We start from the raw sequence: 21,559 nt of genomic DNA, 5'->3' as shown, positions 1-21,559 counted from the left end.
TTCGTACAATCCTGTTGTTTTGTCCTTGTAGTCCTAGTGGTTTTCATTGTTTTTGTGTTGGAGTATGGTTGTAGGCTTGTGCTTTGGCAACCTGGTCTTTTGACAAAAAATGATAATGCATAAATAGCTACTCAGTGCTGGAGGGCGGATCATTAATTTAACGGGATAGCTACTGAGGTGAATTAGTTCATGTAACTCATACTATGTCTATGGTTAACTAAAATGACCCAAAAAGCAATTTTCTTGGACTGCTTTTGCTAGATACCAACTTTAAAAGGTGCTGGATGGCTGCAGTTCAGCCACCAGTTGTGCAAAAATTCCTTGATGTGGCGAGAAAAATGACAGTGTGCGTGGGAGGGGACTATGAAAATAGTAAGGCTTAAAGGCGGGTTAAAGCTGGTGATTATACAGATTCTTGACACTAGATATGATTACAGACACATTTATTGTGATATGTGTACATTGTATCATGCATGTGCAGGGCTTAAATTCCCTGCGTCATATCTCTCTATAATCTATGCTGTACAGATTAATCTGTTAGTCTCGCGGTGCGCCGCGAGACTTCTAATTAGTGCACAAATAATTTTTGTTACGCGCTATTGCTTATTTGATTCTAAAGAAGTTTTGTTAAGAATTTGATTCTATGATAGTTGCAGGATCGTAAATCGTTGTGATTATATAGAATGGCTGCAGTATTTTTTAGAGGAAATGTGAAGTTCTTCCATTTTCTTTCCGGATACGTAAAATTTACTTCCGGTTACCGAAGTGTTAGCTATGATATAGGTCAGCCTACCTCATACTCACATCCACACTTACTGAAAGATGGAGAAGGTACTATAGATGCAAACCCTTTGATTGTAGGTAATTTAATATGTAATTGTAGTAACTCCAAGAATCACCAAAGCAGAATTTGCTGAAAGAAGAAGTAGATTTGCAGAGTATGTGTGGCTTTGAATTACATGAAATTTGTTTTGATAGTTGTGATGTAGGGAATTATACAAGACTCATCATGGAATGACCAATACCAAGCATGTTGTACTAATAAGTGGAGCTCCTATCCGCTATATGTGCAATGATATACCGTATGTGGTTTTTGCAAGTGTTAACTTTCATAGCATCTCCCCACAGGTACAAGTTTCACCAGAATCCTAACTTGAATTACCTGTGTGGGTTTGGGGAGCCAGACTGTGTTCTGTTACTAGGTAACTGGTTGTTAAAGTACATCTGATTATGTACACTCACCTGTTTTAGAGTCTAGCAGTAAAGGCCTTCCAAGCCACAAAGCTATTCTGTATGTGCAGCCAAAGGATCAATTTCAGTAGGTTTGAAAATGTTATTATGTTAGGTATTTTCTATCGTAATTGGTTGCATATAAATACAGCTTATTTGTATTTTATGTTGGAGTGACATTAACAATTGTATAGAGAGTGATTATCAAAGGTCCTAGTACATAATATCAAATAGTTATTCATAGTTTGCTTGATTACCTTAACGGTACATGTACCTGTTAACATAAAATCCTACTTGAACATACAATCATTTTGCATTCAGATAATTGACTTTCTACTGTAACTGTCAACTACTGAATAACATTAACATTTACATATATGGCCATCTGATCTGGGAGCCACATGTTTCATCCACTCTGCACTATTAATCATGAAGTGTAATTAAAAGCCTCTAGTATGTAAATTTTTTTCTCAACATTTGTGGGTATTGTGCACCTTGAATTTATTTAGATTGTAAGAACGAAATTACATAATAGCTGTGCTCCATATTTACTTAGTTAAACGCCGCACCTTCAATAGTAGCTGCACTTGAGTGGTGTCACGATTGATTTGTGACTGGATTTTGGAAAATTAGTCTTATTGTCACATGTGAAATACTAGAAATCCACTCTTATAATTATGTGTCACCACTAAAGCACTTATGCACCTGTTAAATATTTCACAGAATTTCTTGTAATTCAGGGTACTGACTACTGATCTAATCACTGTAGAGCTGAGTAGAAGTTTATAGTGCCTTAATTTTATTTTAATCATATATAGTCCAGTTGTGAAAATGTGACATTAAGGCTGATTTTCCAAAAATCTGGTCACGTTTTGAAAATAAGGGCCTTCAACATCATTTTCAAACATCGAGTGGTGGTGAAATTCGAATATATGATCGCCACATCGATTTTATGAACTAAAGTAATAAATGCCACAGTGTTTAACCAAGTAAATACGTTAGTTAGTTGATTTGTCTATGCATTTAGTATAATATATTTGTAGCGAGCTGTGGAATGGTGTGAGATGTGGGCCTGTTGGTGCTGTAGAGCATTTTGGAGTAGATGAAGTTGAGTCATTTTTTCTATTCGAATGACTTAAACCATTTTGACAGGCATATGAAATATCCCAACTGAAAGATGACCTACAGTCTAAGTGAGTTAGTCATTTGTGATATTTTTGTGCTGATAAAAAATACAGTATTCACTGTTGTGTTTCTCAATAATTTTAGTATCAACTTGCAAATCATGAGTAAACGCTGTGTATATGAAAACCAAGCATGTGTGACAATTTGTTTGAGACTTTCTAATAAAACAGTCATACTCTATTAGAACTTTCAGCACCTTTGTATAACTGACCAGCCAAGCTGCACAAAAGGTATAGCTTTTTAAAAAGCCACAATTGTGGATTCAAAGCTGGTGGCCAAGAAATCATTACAATATTGTTGTAAATGTTGAGTACAGATGTGCAGATGCTGTTCTTTTTCCAACGGCTTGTGTTTGTTGTACGTAGTTAATAATGTTATTCATGCTCATGACGTTTGTGAAAATTTGTCCCTTCAAAAATTGTATGTGAATGTGAAATGACTGAAAACTTCAGTTTTAATCATGATGCTCATTTTGTAGGTATGCTAGCAACGCCTATTCTGTATGGTACGATGCACCTGACTGTGTCAACCATGACTTACACTCTGACATCCATGATGGATTGATGACTCAAGACTCTAACATCATCAGTTAGTGATTATGTGTGACTGAATTTCAGATAATCCAGCTTCCACGCCCAAAAATCTAACTCATGTTTTTACCAGTACAATCAATCGTTGGCTGAGTAATCTGTCATATCTTCCACTCTAACTTTTTTCATATCTAGTGAATCTGGTTTCTGTGGCAGCTTTTCTCAGACCCTGTGAAAGCCACTAGTAAAAGTTTGGCACCATTCAATGGAGTGGCTTTGTTGGAATGGTGTGCAATGAGCTGGAAAAGCCTCAAACGGCTGGTCAGTTTTGTTGTTCTTGTACGATTTGAGTGCAGGGAGGGTCCATGCATGGAGAGTCCAAATTGGACTTCTGGATTTCACTCATCTTCTTACTCCATTTGTAATACTATTACCCTGTTTGAAATGTTGCTCATGTTACATGCATGTTCAGTGAAACATACATGTCACATGTGTGTTAGTGTTAGGTGCATGTATCAAGCAACATACATGTTGCAGTAAGGGCTACATGCATGTAACTTGCATGGACATGCTTGTTATGTTGCATGTTGAATCCCACAATAAAAACTGACACTTGGTCTTTAGATTACTACATGCTGTAGGTGTTCCCAAGTAACCAGTAATGCTGCAAACATCACAGTGGATATAGCAGTAACCATAGCAACTGCTAACAGTATGCGTGTCTGCTTTTGACAAGCACATGTAACCTACATGTAGGGAAAACTCAAATCCATGCATGTTTCATTTGTAGAGGATATGCACATCAAAAAATGATCAATATAGGCATACCCAAGAATTTTGACAGTGAGCTACTATTGTGAACAATATACAAAAGTATGGGTAGCAAATGCGGCTCATACTATAACTCGCCACATGAACTACAGATGGGGCTCCTTGTTCCAGTTACTCTGTTATACACATAAAGAATCTATCGCTCTGGAGAAGCTCTTGTCTACTTTTTGCAATTCGCACTTTCTATGCATACCAACAATACATTCGTTCACTGTCGTGATGTAAGAAAACATCTACTTTTTATTAGAATGTTTTCAGTTGTGCAGTTGTGCATATCCTCTATTCTGCATGAAACATGCATGTACATTGATACTTATGATCATGTTTAGGGAGTCGTGTAACTTGCTCAACATGCATTTTACATGCGCAATATTTCAAGCAGGGTACCTACAAAAATTGGCACATTTTGGGCATCTAAAAACTTATGCATCCACACAGTGATAGCATAGATTAATAATACTCAGTGTGAATTTTATTTCCACAGCTTTAGGTACTATGAAATTTCAACACAATGATCATGTAGTATCTACTAACAAAGCTTTGTGCACTGAAACTGGGTTTTGTCAATTTTAGTCACATACACATATGTGTGTAGGTGTTAATTCTCCAACTGAACATATTCACAAGTTAAGAACAATAAAATCTGAGGCTGAAGTAGATTTGATGCGCACAGCTGGGATCATTGCATCAAAAGCATTCCAAGATGTAAGTTATTTATTAGCACTTGCTTATTAATGAAATTTGACCAGGTAGACTCCTGCAGTGACTACTTTGTAACAAAGACACTTTAAGAAAACATAGTTAGTTGCCTGCCACAAGTGGCCATGCATGCAGTTAATATAAGTGAGCCAAGAATGGTGTCTGACACCTAACGATGCTCTTATGAAAGATGATGCAAGCTTGGTTACTACAGTGTTGTTGTCATATACTTGTAGTAGTCTTATCTAGTAGTGGCAGAGTATGAAATTACAGCCAGAATTTCAAACCATTTAGCATTATTGCTTTTGTTGTAAGAGCAGCCATGTAATAGTTGGCCCAAGTGATTTACCCTGAAAGCTGGCTTAAATGTGACCATTGTAAAATATTTGGTCTTGTACACTCACTGTACGTATTACAAAAACTTATATCTATATATGTAAAGCAATACTGTGACACATACATGTGTTTTACAGATGGTAGCTATTACATATGTTGAAAAACTGGTGTCAGCATTGCAAACATTCTGAGTTAGTTATGTGTGACTGCTCTATTAGAATATTTTGCAGTATTGTCAGGACTAGAGTGTCTTGATCTTTTTCGTTGTACTCAGTAGTTAACAAACAAGCCCTGCATGTACCTGTGTGCAATTTCCAGCCAGTGATGCAAAAAAATGTAGCTAGCATAGAATTTATGATGGTCATTATAATGATAATGGGGTGTGAGTAGTTATTATTTGGTACTAGAGTAGCTTAATAACTGATACCAACTAATGCTGAAGCAAATGTCAGATTATTGGTGGGACACCTACTATCTGATACTTTCAGGGCATCTAATTCTAACTTCATGCATACCCGTCACCTCAATGTATCTTAGGCAATGAGGAACACCACTCCTAGCATGACAGAGACACAATTGGAGTCAGTATTTGAGCACAGATGCAAGATGGATGGGGCACAATGGCTGTCATTTCCACCTGTAGTTGCTGGAGGAGAGAGAGCTCTCAGCTTACACTACATCAAGAACGACCAATTGCTACAGTTTGTAATATACTCTAATAATGCAGTTAGGTATATATCATTTGTAGGGAAAGTCAGTTAGTACTGATGGACGCAGGTTGTGAATATCATGGCTATGTCAGTGACATAACCCGAACTTGGCCAGTCAATGGTCACTTTACCCCTGCTCAGCGTGCACTATATGAAGCCATCCTAGATGTACAAAATAAGATCATCAAAGTACTGTACCATTTGTAATGCTTTATTAGATTTTACTGTGTTGGTTATGTAGGTGACAAAGGCTGGTGAAACTTTAGACCATCTTCATCATATTGCTTCAAACCTGCTGACAGAAGCACTAAAATGTAATCAATATAATATGATTCACAATATTTAGTATGTCTCTTGCTAGCTCTTGGGATTATTTCCAACAGAACAGGACAGCACACAGTTGGGAGGCTGTTTCCTCATCATGTCAGCCACTACCTTGGTCTGGATGTACATGATACTATGCTAATAGATAGGACTAATAAATTGCTTCCTAATATGGTCATCACCTGTGAACCTGCTATTTATATCCCAAAAGACTTTCCCGTGGATCAGCCACAAATAGCCAATGAGTATGTTATGAAGTATTCTGTGTGTTAGTGACTTGTAATTTGTCTAGATTTAGAGGAATTGGCATCAGGATAGAAGATAATTTACTAATTACACATGACAGTGTAGAAGTTATTAACAAAGATTGTCCTAAAGATGTCAAAGAAATTGAGTCTTTGGTGGGTACTAAATGTAATCACTGAAAGGAGTACAAAATTTTTAATTCTGTATAGTGTGTGAATATTAGTTTATGTATACAAAATAAAAATATAAAATAAACTGTGCAACATCTCTGGAAATATCATGCATGTATGTACACTAAAAATTTTAGTTCTTGTGTGCAAGCTTAGCTAGCCGTATTGCTTCCATCGTGGCATCTTCCACTTTAGAAAACACAGGCCGACCTTTTCTGGATGCTGCATCCTTTAAGTAGGTTCGTCCACGGTTGTAATCACGTACTGCCCTGCTACTTAGCTACACAAAGTTGCATACGATATTATATGCATATCTAAGATACTCTTACATGTTGAAGGCAATGTTCATTACCATCAATATCCTGAATACATATTACAACTAGCTGAGTAGTACCAAGGTAATATGATGCCTGTAAAAGAAGTACTACTGTTGGTACATGGGTGCATGTATACGTGGCATCACTGGTGTGTACGTATTCAGTAAGAGCTAGGATTTGTTATCAAAGATTTTGGAAGTCTCCATTTTTGTTTCCCAGAACATACGTATTCTATAGCAAACAAATAACCATGCAATATTATACCAACTACACATATAATGGTTACTAGAACACTTTAATATCGAAGATTCTTTCAGCCCAGCTACTATGTGTGTGTGGTACTATCTAACACCACATGGCCATTCAAGCGATGAAGCAGTCACATCTGCTAAATCAAACATTAGGGGACATACCTCAACCAATGATCCCACTGATGTAGAGTGTCCAGTTATCACATAAAGGAGGATACAACACTTCTCCTTTGCTCTAGACTCATATGGAATAAGTGCTTCACTCCAGCAGGTGACGTGTGGATTAAAAAATGAAACTTGATGTTCTCTAAAATGAAACAAGCAAACAGTGTACAGCATCATGTTTAAGCTGTTTATTTGAATTATCCAGCTAGAGTGTTTATGAACAATACAATTATGCAACCTTTGACAATACATAGAGACACTGTACCATGGTGCATGTCAGGGACTGATCTAGTGGGTTCTGAGGTTTTCAGAAACTGGTCAAGTATATTTTCCTCAGGAAATTAACAAGGTATCAAAGAGATTCAATACTCTAATAGAGCAGTCAACTAAGTCATTAAAAAAAAAAAAAAATTACTTAGTCTACCTGTACCAACACAGTAAAAATAGTACCTCTAAGAAATTTTTTCTGGGGGAATCCCCCAGAATGGCATCCATGTGACCATGTATGTTTCACCTCTAACTGCTGATACTGTGCTAGCAAGATAAAATGGTATATCAATCAATTTCTAATATATGTTCAGCTTTAAAGATTCTTTTGGTGAAAATTGTTACCGGGATTTCAGTCTCAATACATAATTTTCAAAAATTTTCTGAGGGAGCATACCCCAAATTTAAGTGTGCATGCAACAGAACATTCGGATACCTGTCACCAAAATTCCTGGAGCCACCCTTACATGTAAAATATTGTACTAAATGTACTGTATTAAAGTGCACATGGATAAAGAGATTATGAATTCTTGCTTGCAGTTGTACACACATTCTTACTTTAGCAATGGAACTGTAATATCCTGCCTCCAAGTTGAGCTAGCACATGTTCCTCCAAGGAATACATCATACCAAATGTCATTATCAAGGCCACTAGCTTTACTTGGTTGTGACAGTTCTTGTGAGGACCAAAATACTGTTGTAATGATAGCAATAGTATAAGATCATCTCAGTTTCTGTAATACTGGAACTCACTGTTTGTTAGAAAATTAAATGGCCACCATAATACCCTTGTAAGCAGTGACCACAGCCATGGTAGTTGTATTGTTGGAGTAGTGATATTTGTTGATGCTGATTTAAGTTCTTGGTAAAGTTTACAAAATTTGTTACAATCCACATGTAGATCATCATGGTTCATGGGGGCTGAGTCTCTTAAGGTATCAGTGTGTAGTACAGATTTGGGAAGTTTTGAAAGACCCAAAGAAATTATAAGTGCTCTCTCCACCTATTTATTACATTAGGGTGTAATGTTATTACTATACATTCAAATACGAACTACGAACAACCTCTTGAAGAGATAATACTCCCTTGCCATCTGAATCGTACATGTCAAATACACATTCAATAATGCTACATAAAAGTGGTAACACACAATACATTGATATACACAAAATACCTTGTTTCGTTTGGAACTAAGCTAACTGGAATAACAATACAATTGTCTGGAGAACATCCTGTGCGATTGTTGGTGGAACCAGAATTAGCTATCTGAGAGTGAACAATTGGTTACAGATCATTATTGTGTTCTTTTTAACCTGTACAGTGACATCTAGGGCGTGATCAAGAGATTTGAAATGAGGGATTCCTTTCAAATGGAAAATGTTGCTAACAAACAGACGGCCTCTATTGAGATCTTTAACTTCCCTATGTATAAGTACATATCTACTGTAGGTGACTAAACATCAGTGACATACATCTCTGACAAAACATCACCAGCAATGGTTGGGTTAGTTGTATCAAAAAAGTGAACTACCATCACAACATTTCTGCCACAAGCTATAATGAAAGATAAAAGTAGTACAATGTAACCAAGTGGGTACGATACCGTTAAAAAAGATCCCCTATGTACCCATTAGTCTCAAGACTTTGTGGTCTGGTTACTATGTATGATAATTGGTTCAGACTGTACCTGCAAGATAAGATGCCTCTACCATTGAAGCTACTGCTCTTGTACAGCTATCAATTACAAACAACAAAACAGTAGCTCTCTATAGACAAAGAAATAATGATTTCCTGTAGATAGTTGCCACATTTATACTACACCTGTTTGGCCTTTTCTTCTATTTCCATCAGTTCTGGATACCACTCATCCACTTGCTGGCCCATATACACGATAAGTAGACACGTACCACCTGTGATTACTTACTGGATTGTAGTATGATAATGCATTCTTTTCCAGATGAGGAATGGCTGTACATTTCCTCCATGTTGTGGGGTTACACGACCCACCAAGAAACACTGGAATACGAAATAGCAACGTAGCCTTCATGAATCACAACAATAATACCTTTGCCTTTTGGAATGCATTCCTCGTTCATTGTGACTGTGTGCTTTCTCTAATTTCGATTGTGGTTTTGAATATTTAACTGTTTGACGATGGCGCTTCAGCTACGGCTAAACGAGTTGTTTTCTTCTTTGCAGTCTACTTCAGAGCCTTTGGTTGGTTTAAATGAAATATCAGAAATAGCTAGCGTACCAGGAATATCTCAGGTTGTGCAACAAAACGTGAAGTCAATTCCACTTGTGTTCATGTTTGGTTTGCTCAACACAGCTGACCAAGAACTGATTTTAGCGTGTTGTAATGCTCTAGATAAAATCTTTTCTCTTTTACCAGTTGAAATGTATAGGGAATATGGCAATTTCATTGAGTTAGGGTTACAGCATCCATCAGTGACTGTGAAATTGCTGTGTCTTAGGTTCATTGGTAGATGTGCTGAAGTAGAGTCTCAAAATGACTTTGTGTTGGCACCCACAATGTTTCATCTTGTGGTACAGTTGCTGGGCCACTCTGACGTGAACTGTGCTATGGAAACATGTCGTGTTATACATCAAATGTCTACCAATCCGAGCTCACTGGAGATCATGTTTGCCAAGAGAAAAGGCTCATTAGTTGGTGACTTGGATCAAATATTGCTTGGAAATGAAGCAGTTCGATTCCGTGTGTATGAGCTAATGTTCAACATAGCTACCACATCCAGCCAGACATTTGGTTTAGTGTCGTCAACAGGTATTTTTCTTAGGCTGATCAAGGAATTAGATCAAGATGATGTGCTGGTTCAACTAAATGGTGTGGAGATGTTGACTAGGTTTGTGCAAAGCCGTGATGGAGTTGACTTTTTGGAACAGCAGCAAGTGATCAAAAAACTACACATAATAATGTTAAGCTCTGTGCAGCCAGATTTCTTGAGTAACCTTCTCATTCCAGGTAAAATATGCATTTGCTAGTTAGATTTTTAACACTATTTCAATAGGGATACTGAAGTTCTTTGTTCACCTTGTGATGCAAGATCGAGTAGATGTGGCAACCATCTGTAAGCAATTTCCAGCCTTCATGGATGTTGTGTACTCCACAATGGAACAAGTTGATAGCAATTTATGGGCCAATGTAGTGCAGACTTTTGCTGCTCTTGGTTCAACATTGTGTAGCAGACGGGCATTGTTGTGTACTGAATCTAGAACTATGGCTGCTCTTGGAACACTTGGTTCCCTTATGGTTTCATCTCCATCTGAAGTTAGAGTAACATGTATGGATGCTGTGAGTGTTTTGATAGCTTGTCCTGAAGGATGTCTCAGAGATGCTGTGCTAGTTTCATCATATGAAAAAATGTTCACTGCCATTGGTGAGGACTTTGTCTCAACTCTTTACTCAGTTGGAAAGCAACCGTTTTCAGATCTAAGATGTGCAATGCTGAAGGTACTTGCTAGTATAGCAACATGGAAATGGGGTCAAGAAAGGATTAAAAATGTTCCTGGTTTTGTTGAGTTTTTGTTAGATCGTAGTACTGAGGTGGACAAGGAGGCCAAAGAGCTTCGATACACTGTCATCCGTATACTGGCCACTTCTGACACTGCCGAAGTTGTTTTGGGAGCACTTACATATCGTAGGATAAAGGAATATGAACAAGAAGGACCATTCTATGTTCAATCAGAAAACATTGTAGCCATGGAGGAAGCATAACTAACTTGTATGGATTCTGTGATTTTATTTCATATAAAAAAATTATGTTCTCTAGAAATAAACATTAAGCGCGCGAAGTTTAAGCGATTTGTTTTTCCTCCTTTTTTCACTCACCGCTTCGCTCACCGCAGGACTGCTGAAGTTTCGTTTTATTGTTTATCAATTTGTTAAGTTGCTGTATCGAAGTTATGGCGGAGTCGAAGGCAAAACTCGAAAAGAGATTGACCAATCCTGAATTGAGATGCAAGAATGGGTTCGACACTCAAGTATTATTGTATGTGTGTATCGTTTTACTGGAGTTATGATGACAGATGTGGATTCTACGGCAATGCCATATACATGGGCTACTGTTCTAAGTGTTACAAAGAGCTAGTAAGGGATGTATCTTTAACTAGGTCCATGACAGACTCACCAAATGACCGGGATGAAGAAATTGGTTAGAAACATCACATCTTAGCCTGTTGGATAATTTTATGTTTCTTTAATAGAAGAAGAAGGTGACCTAGATTTAGGACTTGGCAAGCTCATATCTCGACGTACCCTTCTAGCAGCAGCCAAACGGTACAAATTTTTGTACTGAGTAAACATGCATTTATTTAAAGTGTAATGCAGTCGTGGTAAGCTGTTAAGAGGCAAAGGATCAAACTCAAAATTAAGTAGTGGCAGTTATTCTGCTAGTGGAATGCAAACAGAGTCAAAAAAACCTGCTGAAGTGAAGCCAGCCAAGTCTCCTACCAGCAGTGCTGCTGACTTTGCGGAGTTCTTGAACACCTTAAAAAAACCAGCAGCCAAAGATATTGTTGACCAGCTACAGGCGTAAGTCTTGTGCATTCATCAGATTGTATTCCCATACTAGTAACACCTGTGTAATGTGGTCGTCACATTGCTGTACTTTTCTGTAGTTTTAACAAACAAGTCAAAGAGAAGCCTGACATGGATGCTGATAATCTCAGTCAGCTAGTTCAGGACTTTTATCAGGTGCATAAATTATCAGTACCATTCATAAATCCAGATGTTTGTATTTTTGTGAGCATGAAAGCTTCATTCCCTATTGAACGCGGTTGACATGTGAATTGTTAAAGTTTCCGTGGTGTGCGTCAATCACATGCACACAAGTATCCAAAGTTTTCATGCCTGGATTGTCTTATTGAGACTTTGTTGCATGGATTATTTCCACTGTTTTTCTTAGATTCAACATCCAACACTTTGGGTAAATTGGTCCAAGTTGTCATCATATCACATTTTGTGTTTTTACTGTAGTTTATGATGAACCGTATTGAGACCTATTCAGTGTACAAGGGTGTGACTGAAGATCAACAGGCCATAATAATGAATGGTTGTGAAAAACACATTATGGCCAGATTATTCAAGAAGTGTGCATGTGTATATGTACGTCCAGTTTAAAGAGATGTTTTCAAAATAGGACATTTAACCCAGCCAATTGTGACAGTGGAAGTAAAGATGTCATCCTTGCCCATCGCATGAAACAATTAGAATGGGTTCAACCAGTTCACTTAGAAATGGAATCACTTGATTTGGCAAATGAAACTGTTGTGACTGCAATTCACAAAGCAAGACAAGGTGACACATTTACAATTATAGTGTGAATGATAACATGGTCTGTGTTCTTTCAGAATTGCTTGATATAGACACAAAGAAATCACCATTGGAAAAACTGCAGTGTATTGTAAAATGCTGTAACAGCATATTTGGTATCCTTAGCGACAAAATGTTTCATGAAAGAAAGTATAGGTGGTAATTCTTAATCCATGAATCAGATGCTCTGAGACACCTTTCTTCCTTGGGTGCAGACCACTTTGTTCCCTCATTAATATACACTATTATCATAAGCCGACCACCCAAGTTACAGTCAAACATAACGTGAGCCATTGTGCATCAAAAAAATAATTAATGTACTTGTGTAAATAATTATATTACTTTTGAAGGTACATATCTAGATTTGCAATTCCCCATCATGTCATGTCTGGAGAAACGGGATACTGTTTCACTAATTTAGTAAGCCAGTGTTTCTCTTACATGCATGTAGAAGGCAGTAAATTATTTATGTAGTGTGGTGCTGTTGCTTTTATTGAGCGTTGTTCAGCACGAAAGTTTAACATTACGGTGGAAGAATACAAGAAGTATGTCAAATTTATAGTACTATAATTTTATTAGTTAGTGGATGTTTGCAGAAAAATGGGTTACGTTGATGGTAAAACTGACCTTGATTTGATCTTAGATGGGGATGCTTCAGATGATGAAAATGAACTTTTGTCAACTACACAGGTATTCTGTATAAAACATTTGTACAAAGTTTTTTTTCTCCTTTTAATGCAGTCCTGCCTTGATGCAATGAAGGATTTACGACGTAGGCAGCAGTTGATGATTGTTGAGAGCAGAGAAATGGCAGAGGCATTACAGGAGTTTAGTACTGGCTTAAGACAACAGGTAGTCCATGTTTACCATTTAAAATGTTTATTACACTGTGTAGGTTGATTCTATCCTTTCAGCACCACCTCCCAAGAGTTACTTTGCTCGACGGTTTGATCGTATTCAAAGTGGTGATGATTCTCTCAATGAGAATGAAGCTTTTGCCACATCACAAATACCTTTGGATGGCAGCAAGATAACCATTAACCCTCTGCTTGGGGATGAATCTGATTTACTAATAGACCTTACATCACCAACAGAGACACAACCAAGCGGTACCACAAACTTAACATCTGATGAACAAAGATAGCATTTTGCGTCAAACGTATGCAGATGGAAATAATACTTATACCACCAGGCCTGTACATGGTCACAATTGGTGCTCAAAATGCAGTTACTGTAACAACATACAGTTACACAATATGAATGAATCCAACACATTTGAGAGGTCCAAAGGACATCCACATTGGAGGCTAGCTATTTTCCCACTATTAGAAAACATTTTATACACAGATAGATGGTGGGACCAAAGAATGCGCCACAGTTCATTCTAGGCTTAAGGGGGCACGCTACTAGTTCTTATGGCTTCACATGCAAAATCTTGGTTTTCATTGATCTGTGCTTGCTTTCCATCCCCTTTTGCATCAGTTGTGTTTGTGGTAATTAAAAATCACCATCTCCAGTTAGAAGTACTGACTTTATGACTCAATTTAGTATTTTAGACCTAAAGAATGAGAATTGTGCAAATTTTGGATCTAGCCTCAGTTTTAATTCTACGCTTCTTAAACTTTGTCATCTGCTACCTAACTATGTATGTAACAAGTATGGAAGTAATTTTTTGAAGTATTTTATTAATTGAGCTATTGAACTCTTCATATTTTCTATTATCTCCTCTTTCGAAGCCATAGTAGTCATACCTAAAAACCTGTTTCCATACTTTCAAAGATTATGTTATTACAAGCCACTGCAAGAATTTTTTGGGAGTTTCACAGTTGGCTGTAGGAGAATCAATTTTAGTGTTAAAATTAGTGTTTTGTAACCACACCATAAATTGTACATACTTCAAAGGATTTCACTCAGATTTGCACTATAAAGAAGTTCAATGTCTTAACTACAACAGTGTTATTCATCAGGTGGAGAACAGTATCACTGTTGGTTTTACAGCTTCATATAACACATAATTTTATTCACGGAAGCCATAGGACACAGTTGCTAGTCTTTGCACACACATATATAGCCCACTACCAATAGACCAGGTCAGACATTATAATTCCAACATGACTTGGAAATATAACAATAGCATCAAAATTGAGTCAATTCTACTTCTTCTTTGAGACACCCACTGTACGTCCTTTTCTGCCAGTGGTCTTTGTATGCTGCCCACGTACCCGGAGGCTACAAAATCAAAACCAATAATAAGTAACTAGATTGGTAGCATCTCACCCCCAGTAATGACGTAGACCTCGATGTGCCCTTATCTTCTTAAGTCTCTCTAGATCTTCACGTAGCTTGTGGTCTAGCTGATTTGCTATTACCTAAGGGGCATGTACCTGTAAGTACTTTTAGTTTATTAGTTTATCAACCTGTGAGTATCTTCCATCTCTGATATCTTTCTGTCTATTTAGGAACCAGTCTGGAATCTTGTACTGTCGCGGGTTCTGCATGATGGTGATTAGACGTTCAACCTATAATAAAGGCACAATGCAAGGTAGTACATATGCATGCAAAGCTACTCACCTCTTCTTCACTTAATTCACCAGCCCTTTTGTTCATATCCACATCAGCTTTCTTGCACACTACATTAGCGTACCTACGCCCAACACCCTGTGGTGTGGATTAAATAGAAGTAACATTGAAAACAATTGTGAGAAGATGACTACACACTTGAAATGAAAATATCATTAACTTTTATACTATACCTTGATAGCTGTAAGGGCAAACATAGTTTTCTGCTTTCCATCAATGTTAGTACCCAACACACGCAAAATGTGCTGGAACCCCTCCGGAATTACCATCGCCTATAAAAGAAAGCTACACTCACGATATTCATGTTAGTTACAACTGCTGCTACAATCAAACAAGATTGTGATGGACGGATAAAATAAAGGACACTTACCATCGCGACAAACACGTGAAAGAATAGGAAGTGAAATCACGTGACGGATTCTTTTAAGAGGTAAAAATGGACGAGACTGGACAAGCACCGACGTTTGATGAAGCTCCCATTGATGACCCAGCGGCAGCGTTTCTTCAAAGAGAGCAGGATGAATTAGGTGATCTCGGAGAAGATTCGTTAGGATTTACTCCCGGTAGTGTGAACGTAAGCATTAAATAGAACCACCCTTCATGCACTTTTATACTTTGTAACCATCTATGTTTTTAGGCGGTAAGTGGATTTACCGGAGAAGTTGGTTACAAAATGGGTGGTGGTTTACCTGATACCGGCGAACTTCTTGGAGAGACCGTGAGGAAATGCCAAGTTCTTCAAAAAATAATTATAATTTTCTGCTATAGAACATAGATTCAGCAGAGCCTATAGAACTTGAAGAGAGTGATCCTTATGCAGCAATTACACAAGCTGATACTTTTAATGCTGAACCAGAATGTATACAGTACGGTAATTGTGCTGTATTTCAAGGGGTGGTACCATTGGTTTGGGTCACTTTGACCTTTTGACAATCAGTTGATTTTCTGAGATGCTTGATTTCCTCTTTTACTGGCCACCAGATTGTGTGACTTGAGTGCAGAATAATCTTACCAATTCTATATAATCCCTAGCCATTGTTACTTTATGTGGCTACCCCTTTATCATGTGTTTGTGTGAATAGAATTACAAGAGGAACCTGTTAATGTTGACAAATTGAAAATGAGGACGCATGCATAATCTGGATACTTGGTAATGGTCCCAAAGTCCCTCTGACCAGGGAAAGTCAAATAATCAGTAGACTTGATTGTTGTCCTTGATACACAGGGTGTTTCACTGAGTAAGTTGTACTTTTGCACCATAGCATAGTCCTACAGTATTGTTGTGGCTGTAGTGATTTTAACAGTGGTGCAAAATTAACAGTACTTGATAACTACCTCAATTGGTAGCATTTATTGTGTCTAATATGAGGCTTTAACTTGTGCTAACAATATAAACTTGCCTATTATATTCTTTATACAGTGGAACCTCACACTCGTTGTTGCCCAAAATTTGTGTTGGGTCATGGATAAATATACGTTGTACATGGATTGGAAATGTATATATAAAATGTATTTACAATTGGCATACAGTCCTTGTAATAGAATGTCAATGCTTTACAGAGTTTGTAGTGGATACCATTGTAGAAGAACACTATTCTCTTACATTTGACTAGTTCTTTTACCATGGAATCATGATTTAGGATAATCCAATGACGAAAAATATCTGGTGGATAATGCATGAATGTTTGTGTAGGCAAATCATAGTGTGTACACAGACACACGAAGGAGTAGTTACTGTTGTTGTTATGCAGCAAATTAGCATCATGTGAAGCATACCAGGTTGGATTATTAAGGTAGTTTACTCTTAGAAAAAAAATCAATGGCACAGTCGGGTTTGTAGGGTTTCACTGTATCTCTACAGTTGATTTTGGGTTGGTTGACCAGGGAAACAAATTCACAAAAAAAGTCTTATGCTTGAAAATTAGCCCATGGGATCAGTAGCCTTGAAGTTTAAACCACCCCTGGCAGTGTGATTTTTGCATTTGGATTTACACAGACAACCAACTGGAAATTGACTGTAACTTGTATTTGCCATATTAAAAATGCAACCCTTGATTAATTTTGGGTGTGCATTATTTAGGAAGTGGAGGGCAGAGCATACAGCCATGTTGGCTAAGAAAGATTCAGAAGAAACTACTGCTATTGAAGAATTGGGGGAACAAGCTAAGAAAGAATTAGCTGACTGGTATAAACATAGTGATGAACAACTTCAAGCAACTAAAGCTACAAATAGGTACAGTATTACCATCCTACTGTGTCAGGTACTTTAGGAATTGCATCAGGCATTAACACCAGATGCCAATTTATGCAAAGTATTTTATGAATGAATTGTGTATCTGGGCCATGTGCCACACTACACGGTGCACCTGATCATAAACCCATGAGCTCCTTATCAGTTTATACTTATCTATTTAAAAAGTCAAGTGGTGGGTGTTCCATTAATTGATCTGCTTCAATACAGGCTTAATCATTGCACCAAATCATTGCATTGCAATAGTGTAATCAGCACAAGAACTATTTTTCAAATGATCTTGTATTGTACAAGCATATAGATGATTGATTTATTTGATTACACCTCTGCTATTGTTTATTTGTGGTGTTTGGTATTAGTTCATGTTGTGTAGAAGATATGTACACGTCTTTTTTTTTTTAACTTAGAGCTGCTGAAGAAGCTTTTATCGAAGAAAGAGATGAGGATATACCTGGACATGAGTGGGAGAGGGTAGCTCGCTTGTGTGACTTTAATCCCAAGAATAGCAAAGCAACGAAAGATGTGTCTCGTATGCGAAGTATTTTCCTCCAGCTTAAACAACATCCACTGAAACGCAATGAATAAATTAAAGAACTCTATTCTTCTAGTCAGGTTTCTGTAAGTACTAGCACATTTATACAATACATTGTTGTTATTTGAACTTTGTGATGTTATTTTAAAGCAAGTAATGTTAAACATCGTGGTGATTTTATTGGGTCAAATAGGCATTCTACCCACGCAGTCCGCACAGCTGGCTATATAATATAAAAGGCATATGTGATTGCAGAAAGACAGTGTACTTGTGTGTACCTGTTCTTTCAAGTACATCAATCGGTCAAGTGCAATCAAAGATTCAATACAAGGAGCCATGACTGCTCTCAACTGCAAAAAAAAAAAAAATCTTGAGCTATTGATTCATTATAATTTCATGCTCACCTGATGAAAGGCAACTAAGTGTTTTTTATCATTCTCATATTGTGACAAATATGAGTTTATTTCTGAATCTGTGAGCTGTGTACATTGATCTTTTTACACCATCAATTATGAATGCACTGCTAACCTGTTCATCAGGAAGTGACAGCTTTCTCAATGCCTGTCTTGTATACTCTACAAAATTCTGGTCCTTTTGAAAAACTTTACCAATGCTACAATCCCTATTAAATACATTAATAACATACAGCTTACCCCATGTTAACATACCTCAAGTTATGAACTTTAAACTTATGATATAAAATTACCTGGCATGGTGTCATAAAACATACATACAGAAGCAAGTGAAATTACTTGGAGGACTGTCCTGTAGAAGATCGACTTCATTGACTCTTCAAACTGTTTAATATTAGTTGACTGACGCTCTAGGCTCTGATAAACCAATAAAAAAAATTGAATGTACAACTCTAAAAAGATTTTGACTGACCTGACAAGCTAACATCCTAGCATTCCGGCCTAGTTTACAGCAGTGCTTCTGTAGATAAGAACTTAATGGAAACCCAACAGTATCAAAAGCTGTACCTACAAGTAATCAAATTTATTGGTAAGAAAGGCATTACTCACTGGCAGTATCCCCTGCTTCAGTGATGTGATGGTAGCAACATCCTACACAACACATACCTCTAATCCGATCACTTGAGCAGAAAAGTCTCAGCAAATTACTACACAAATCACCACAAGTGTGCAGTCCAATGACCATAGAATCCTAAACCACAAATGTATTTTAGGAAACAAAATGAAAACAGTGGAACCCATGGACCATTAGACAGGTAATTACTGTCAAAGTAGTATCTCACTTGTAAAATTAAAATAAAGTTGGCCACTAGGTAGGTTCCACTGTGTTAAAATTGACCTTTGCAGACATGAAAAGTCCACCAGACAGTTGTTCCACTTCAGTTAATAAGATGTCCACATTGTCGACATGTACACATTTTGTTATAGGGAGGTAATTCTGTTTAGCTCCCTTTGGTGGGTTGCTAGGGGCTGAAACGTCATTTGAAATGACACCAGTAGTTGTATTATCGTGTACACAATCCTCTTGGTTAATATTTTGTGCAACCTTAAAGATCTTTTGTATCTTTGAATTTCTTCTATGTGCACCTTCAGCATTGCTCACTACTGCATCAATACCAACAACTTGTAGGCCTGAAGTCATTGACAGGTACTCACTAAGATAACCCTTTCCACTGCCAAAGTCCAATACCTGGTGAAACTACATATAGGATGATCACAGTAACAGATAGGTAACTACCTGGTCAATACCATTAACTCTACACATGTCAGTGATTGTACAAGACATATTCTGCACTTCATAACTCTTTTTAGATGTCATTGCAAATGAAGCTAATCTCTTGTGCTCGCTGTCTGAGCATGAACGTTCTCTGCATTGTTTAGCCAAACATAAACTCTTTGCTTGCAGCAAAAATTCCTCTAAACTATCCTGAGCTACAGAAGTCCTGGTACACTGCACAGCTAGTTTGCATATATCAGGTAGAGGCTGAGGGAGCAAACTGTCCCGCCATTTCTGTGGTAACTTGTTCCACACATCATCTATGAAGAAATCTACCATATGTCGAGTGCAGATCTCCTCACGTGATCTAATAAATTCGTACAAGTTCCCAGCCCATTCCTCTAATTCTCCCTTGGTACATTTATTTACTTGTCTTTCTAACTGAATAAAGTTTCCTTCAGCCATCACACAGCCAGTGCAAAGACATTTACCAATCCTAGCTTGTTTAAATGCGCACCTACTAAACACACTAGACTAACTAGCATTAATTAGAATTTGCAGGACTTTGGAGCGGAAGTCGTGTCAGATCTTGGTAGCAGAATGGGTTGCCCGTACATGTCTGGATCTAGGGCTCCATCTGGTCCTGTCAGCAACGAATATCCTTTCCAAAAGCTATATCGACCTTGGAGTTGGGGTTTCAGCTCTTTCGGTAATGTTTTTATCCTGCTGATGCTCATATGGATCACTATTCGCCTGATGAAAAACATAAGGAAGAAAGTTACAGTTGTTTACCGCAGGGTTGTTGTAAAAAAGAGTGAAGATGACGCAGAACACAAGATGAAAGCGATAGTCATTGGTGGATTAGGATTTGTCGGAAGAGGGGTGGTAAAACATCTTGTACGTGATGGCACCTACCAAGTGCATGTACTAGATCGCAGGTTACCGGATGAGGATTGTCGTGAAGAAGGAGTTCGCTCATACGTACGATGTAACTTGATGAATGTCGAAGACGTAGAGATGGGCATACGTGAAGCAGGCGCAGATGTGGTATTTCATACTGCTAGCATGGATCCTACAGCAGATGTCAAGTACTTGGTGTCAGTCAGTGAAGAGGGAACTGAGAAAGTTCTTCTAGCTAGTCAAAGAGCTGGTGTGAAACGACTGATATATACAAGCAGTGTTGCTGCAGTGATTGGAGACAGGTTTAGAAATTATGAGAACATTGATGAAACATTGCCATACCCAGATAAGCCTTGTACACGATATGCAGCAGGAATGGCAGCTGCTGAAGAGCTTTTGTTGGCGAGCGATAAACAGGATGGCTTGTTAATATGTGCACTGCGAGCTGGTGCCATCTATGGCATTGATCCCATGTTCTTTAAGTCCACCTATGGTCATTCAGCCAAGAAAGGTGATTCCAATTTAGATGCAATATCAGTAGATTATTTTTCCAAGGCACATATTGTTGCTGATAAAAAGCTTTCTACAAATGACATTTCTGGAAAAGCATATTTTATTTCTGGCGAATCCATTACTTGTTCTGATTTCTGTTCATTTAATGCTGGCAAATCAATTTCTGGGCTTGCAGTGTGGTCAAAATGGTTGCTTAATTGTGTTAACAATTTCGTATATGGTAGGTCCAATATTTTATTGGGCGAGACACTCTTAGAGTTGCCAAACTATACAATAAACGGGTCCCTAGCTATGAAAGAATTATCACTGGAAAAGCCAAGTCCTTGGAAGAAGTCTATGGAAGAGTACACAATTGAATATCATAAAACTGTGAATAAGTAATTGTCTAGCTGTATATTGAAAATATTGTAACCTACAGTACTAGTAATGCTGTAACTGTGTTGTACAGATTATAGTGTAAAATATAACCAGCTTGCAATTGCTCGAGTTCCCATCCTTACG

The 21,559-nt window shown here is 37.7% G+C and overlaps 8 protein-coding genes across 11 annotated transcripts; 5 read left to right on the top strand and 3 right to left on the bottom strand.

The window, feature by feature from the left end:
• Positions 1-558: 558 nt before the first annotated feature.
• On the top strand, positions 559-6,346 carry LOC136265752 (xaa-Pro aminopeptidase 3-like). The gene is made up of 14 exons (XM_066060663.1): positions 559-831; positions 884-938; positions 990-1,082; positions 1,129-1,202; positions 1,252-1,318; positions 2,274-2,337; positions 2,383-2,423; positions 2,894-3,003; positions 4,372-4,481; positions 5,349-5,512; positions 5,560-5,710; positions 5,763-5,835; positions 5,883-6,090; positions 6,138-6,346. Exons 1-14 carry the CDS (start codon positions 684-686, stop codon positions 6,268-6,270), a joined length of 1,491 nt encoding a protein of 496 aa, XP_065916735.1. The 5' UTR covers positions 559-683; the 3' UTR covers positions 6,271-6,346.
• Positions 6,243-9,410, bottom strand: LOC136265755 (uncharacterized). The gene is made up of 13 exons (XM_066060669.1): positions 9,327-9,410; positions 9,186-9,277; positions 9,083-9,136; positions 8,949-9,027; positions 8,734-8,815; positions 8,575-8,683; positions 8,436-8,527; positions 8,326-8,389; positions 8,015-8,264; positions 7,820-7,955; positions 6,992-7,136; positions 6,591-6,671; positions 6,243-6,541 (listed from the first exon to the last, which is right to left on the bottom strand). The coding sequence occupies exons 1-13, from the start codon at positions 9,355-9,357 to the stop codon at positions 6,395-6,397; spliced, it is 1,362 nt and encodes a 453-aa protein (XP_065916741.1). The 5' UTR covers positions 9,358-9,410; the 3' UTR covers positions 6,243-6,394.
• LOC136265751 (26S proteasome non-ATPase regulatory subunit 5-like) lies at positions 9,380-11,053 on the top strand. The gene is made up of 2 exons (XM_066060662.1): positions 9,380-10,244; positions 10,291-11,053. Exons 1-2 carry the CDS (start codon positions 9,416-9,418, stop codon positions 10,995-10,997), a joined length of 1,536 nt encoding a protein of 511 aa, XP_065916734.1. The 5' UTR covers positions 9,380-9,415; the 3' UTR covers positions 10,998-11,053.
• Position 11,054: 1 nt separating this feature from the next.
• LOC136265750 (rab5 GDP/GTP exchange factor-like) lies at positions 11,055-13,792 on the top strand. Of its 2 annotated transcripts, none has more exons than XM_066060661.1 (14): positions 11,055-11,250; positions 11,309-11,433; positions 11,486-11,558; positions 11,610-11,813; positions 11,900-11,975; positions 12,258-12,370; positions 12,421-12,578; positions 12,632-12,709; positions 12,776-12,878; positions 12,944-13,013; positions 13,068-13,138; positions 13,190-13,283; positions 13,335-13,445; positions 13,508-13,792. In XM_066060661.1, the coding sequence occupies exons 1-14, from the start codon at positions 11,186-11,188 to the stop codon at positions 13,625-13,627; spliced, it is 1,461 nt and encodes a 486-aa protein (XP_065916733.1). In that variant the 5' UTR covers positions 11,055-11,185; the 3' UTR covers positions 13,628-13,792. The 2 variants fall into 2 exon arrangements, with proteins under 2 accessions (XP_065916733.1, XP_065916731.1); XM_066060659.1 differs by having other exon boundaries at positions 13,489-13,792.
• An 887-nt stretch (positions 13,793-14,679) lies between these two features.
• LOC136265764 (small ribosomal subunit protein uS13) lies at positions 14,680-15,674 on the bottom strand. Its single transcript, XM_066060677.1, has 6 exons — positions 15,544-15,674; positions 15,347-15,445; positions 15,165-15,251; positions 15,011-15,112; positions 14,871-14,962; positions 14,680-14,822 (listed from the first exon to the last, which is right to left on the bottom strand). The coding sequence occupies exons 1-6, from the start codon at positions 15,544-15,546 to the stop codon at positions 14,747-14,749; spliced, it is 459 nt and encodes a 152-aa protein (XP_065916749.1). The 5' UTR covers positions 15,547-15,674; the 3' UTR covers positions 14,680-14,746.
• LOC136265762 (clathrin light chain A-like) lies at positions 15,557-18,120 on the top strand. The gene is made up of 5 exons (XM_066060675.1): positions 15,557-15,747; positions 15,811-15,891; positions 15,942-16,039; positions 17,254-17,406; positions 17,832-18,120. Exons 1-5 carry the CDS (start codon positions 15,610-15,612, stop codon positions 18,007-18,009), a joined length of 648 nt encoding a protein of 215 aa, XP_065916747.1. The 5' UTR covers positions 15,557-15,609; the 3' UTR covers positions 18,010-18,120.
• LOC136265753 (probable methyltransferase-like protein 25) lies at positions 18,007-20,203 on the bottom strand. 3 transcript variants are annotated; one of them, XM_066060665.1, is made up of 10 exons: positions 19,667-20,203; positions 19,268-19,618; positions 18,979-19,120; positions 18,842-18,936; positions 18,709-18,786; positions 18,625-18,662; positions 18,485-18,578; positions 18,361-18,435; positions 18,235-18,306; positions 18,007-18,179 (listed from the first exon to the last, which is right to left on the bottom strand). In XM_066060665.1, exons 1-10 carry the CDS (start codon positions 20,108-20,110, stop codon positions 18,096-18,098), a joined length of 1,473 nt encoding a protein of 490 aa, XP_065916737.1. In that variant the 5' UTR covers positions 20,111-20,203; the 3' UTR covers positions 18,007-18,095. The 3 variants fall into 3 exon arrangements, with proteins under 3 accessions (XP_065916737.1, XP_065916738.1, XP_065916739.1); XM_066060666.1 differs by having other exon boundaries at positions 18,842-18,930; XM_066060667.1 differs by having other exon boundaries at positions 19,036-19,120.
• LOC136265758 (uncharacterized) lies at positions 20,172-21,557 on the top strand. Its single transcript, XM_066060671.1, has one exon. The coding sequence runs from the start codon at positions 20,246-20,248 to the stop codon at positions 21,437-21,439; it is 1,194 nt and encodes a 397-aa protein (XP_065916743.1). The 5' UTR covers positions 20,172-20,245; the 3' UTR covers positions 21,440-21,557.
• Positions 21,558-21,559: the final 2 nt, after the last annotated feature.

The sequence above is a fragment of the Dysidea avara genome, chromosome 9 (genome assembly GCF_963678975.1).
Source record: "Dysidea avara chromosome 9, odDysAvar1.4, whole genome shotgun sequence".
NCBI classification, from domain to species: Eukaryota; Metazoa; Porifera; class Demospongiae; order Dictyoceratida; family Dysideidae; genus Dysidea; species Dysidea avara.
The sequence above is the reverse complement of the archived record's forward strand: the minus strand, read 5'-3'. Positions and strand labels throughout refer to the sequence as shown.

Coding starts and splice junctions, on each gene's coding strand:
- LOC136265752 (XM_066060663.1), top strand. CDS start 684: ATGGCTGCAGTATTTTTTAGAGGAAATGTGAAGTTCTTCCATTTTCTT. Junction 832..883: donor CTTACTGAAAGATGGAGAAG/GTACTATAGATG, acceptor ATGTAATTGTAG/TAACTCCAAGAATCACCAAA. Junction 2,338..2,382: donor AGCATTTTGGAGTAGATGAA/GTTGAGTCATTT, acceptor CCATTTTGACAG/GCATATGAAATATCCCAACT.
- LOC136265755 (XM_066060669.1), bottom strand. CDS start 9,357: ATGAACGAGGAATGCATTCCAAAAGGCAAAG. Junction 8,816..8,948: donor AGAGGCATCTTATCTTGCAG/GTACAGTCTGAA, acceptor CTTTCATTATAG/CTTGTGGCAGAAATGTTGTG. Junction 6,672..6,991: donor CAGTGGGATCATTGGTTGAG/GTATGTCCCCTA, acceptor CTTCTTTTACAG/GCATCATATTACCTTGGTAC.
- LOC136265751 (XM_066060662.1), top strand. CDS start 9,416: ATGGCGCTTCAGCTACGGCTAAACGAGTTGTTTTCTTCTTTGCAGTCT. Junction 10,245..10,290: donor GAGTAACCTTCTCATTCCAG/GTAAAATATGCA, acceptor CTATTTCAATAG/GGATACTGAAGTTCTTTGTT.
- LOC136265750 (XM_066060659.1), top strand. CDS start 11,186: ATGGCGGAGTCGAAGGCAAAACTCGAAAAGAGATTGACCAATCCTGAA. Junction 12,879..12,943: donor AAGTTACAGTCAAACATAAC/GTGAGCCATTGT, acceptor TTACTTTTGAAG/GTACATATCTAGATTTGCAA. Junction 13,284..13,334: donor AACTTTTGTCAACTACACAG/GTATTCTGTATA, acceptor CTTTTAATGCAG/TCCTGCCTTGATGCAATGAA.
- LOC136265764 (XM_066060677.1), bottom strand. Junction 15,113..15,164: donor GTGAATTAAGTGAAGAAGAG/GTGAGTAGCTTT, acceptor CCTTTATTATAG/GTTGAACGTCTAATCACCAT. Junction 14,823..14,870: donor GGTCTACGTCATTACTGGGG/GTGAGATGCTAC, acceptor TTGATTTTGTAG/CCTCCGGGTACGTGGGCAGC.
- LOC136265762 (XM_066060675.1), top strand. CDS start 15,610: ATGGACGAGACTGGACAAGCACCGACGTTTGATGAAGCTCCCATTGAT. Junction 15,748..15,810: donor TTACTCCCGGTAGTGTGAAC/GTAAGCATTAAA, acceptor CTATGTTTTTAG/GCGGTAAGTGGATTTACCGG. Junction 16,040..17,253: donor GCTGAACCAGAATGTATACA/GTACGGTAATTG, acceptor TGCATTATTTAG/GAAGTGGAGGGCAGAGCATA.
- LOC136265753 (XM_066060665.1), bottom strand. CDS start 20,110: ATGGCTGAAGGAAACTTTATTCAGTTAGAAAGACAAGTAAATAAATGT. Junction 19,121..19,267: donor GACTTTTCATGTCTGCAAAG/GTCAATTTTAAC, acceptor TTTGTGGTTTAG/GATTCTATGGTCATTGGACT. Junction 18,663..18,708: donor TCTACAGGACAGTCCTCCAA/GTAATTTCACTT, acceptor ACACCATGCCAG/GTAATTTTATATCATAAGTT.
- LOC136265758 (XM_066060671.1), top strand. CDS start 20,246: ATGGGTTGCCCGTACATGTCTGGATCTAGGGCTCCATCTGGTCCTGTC.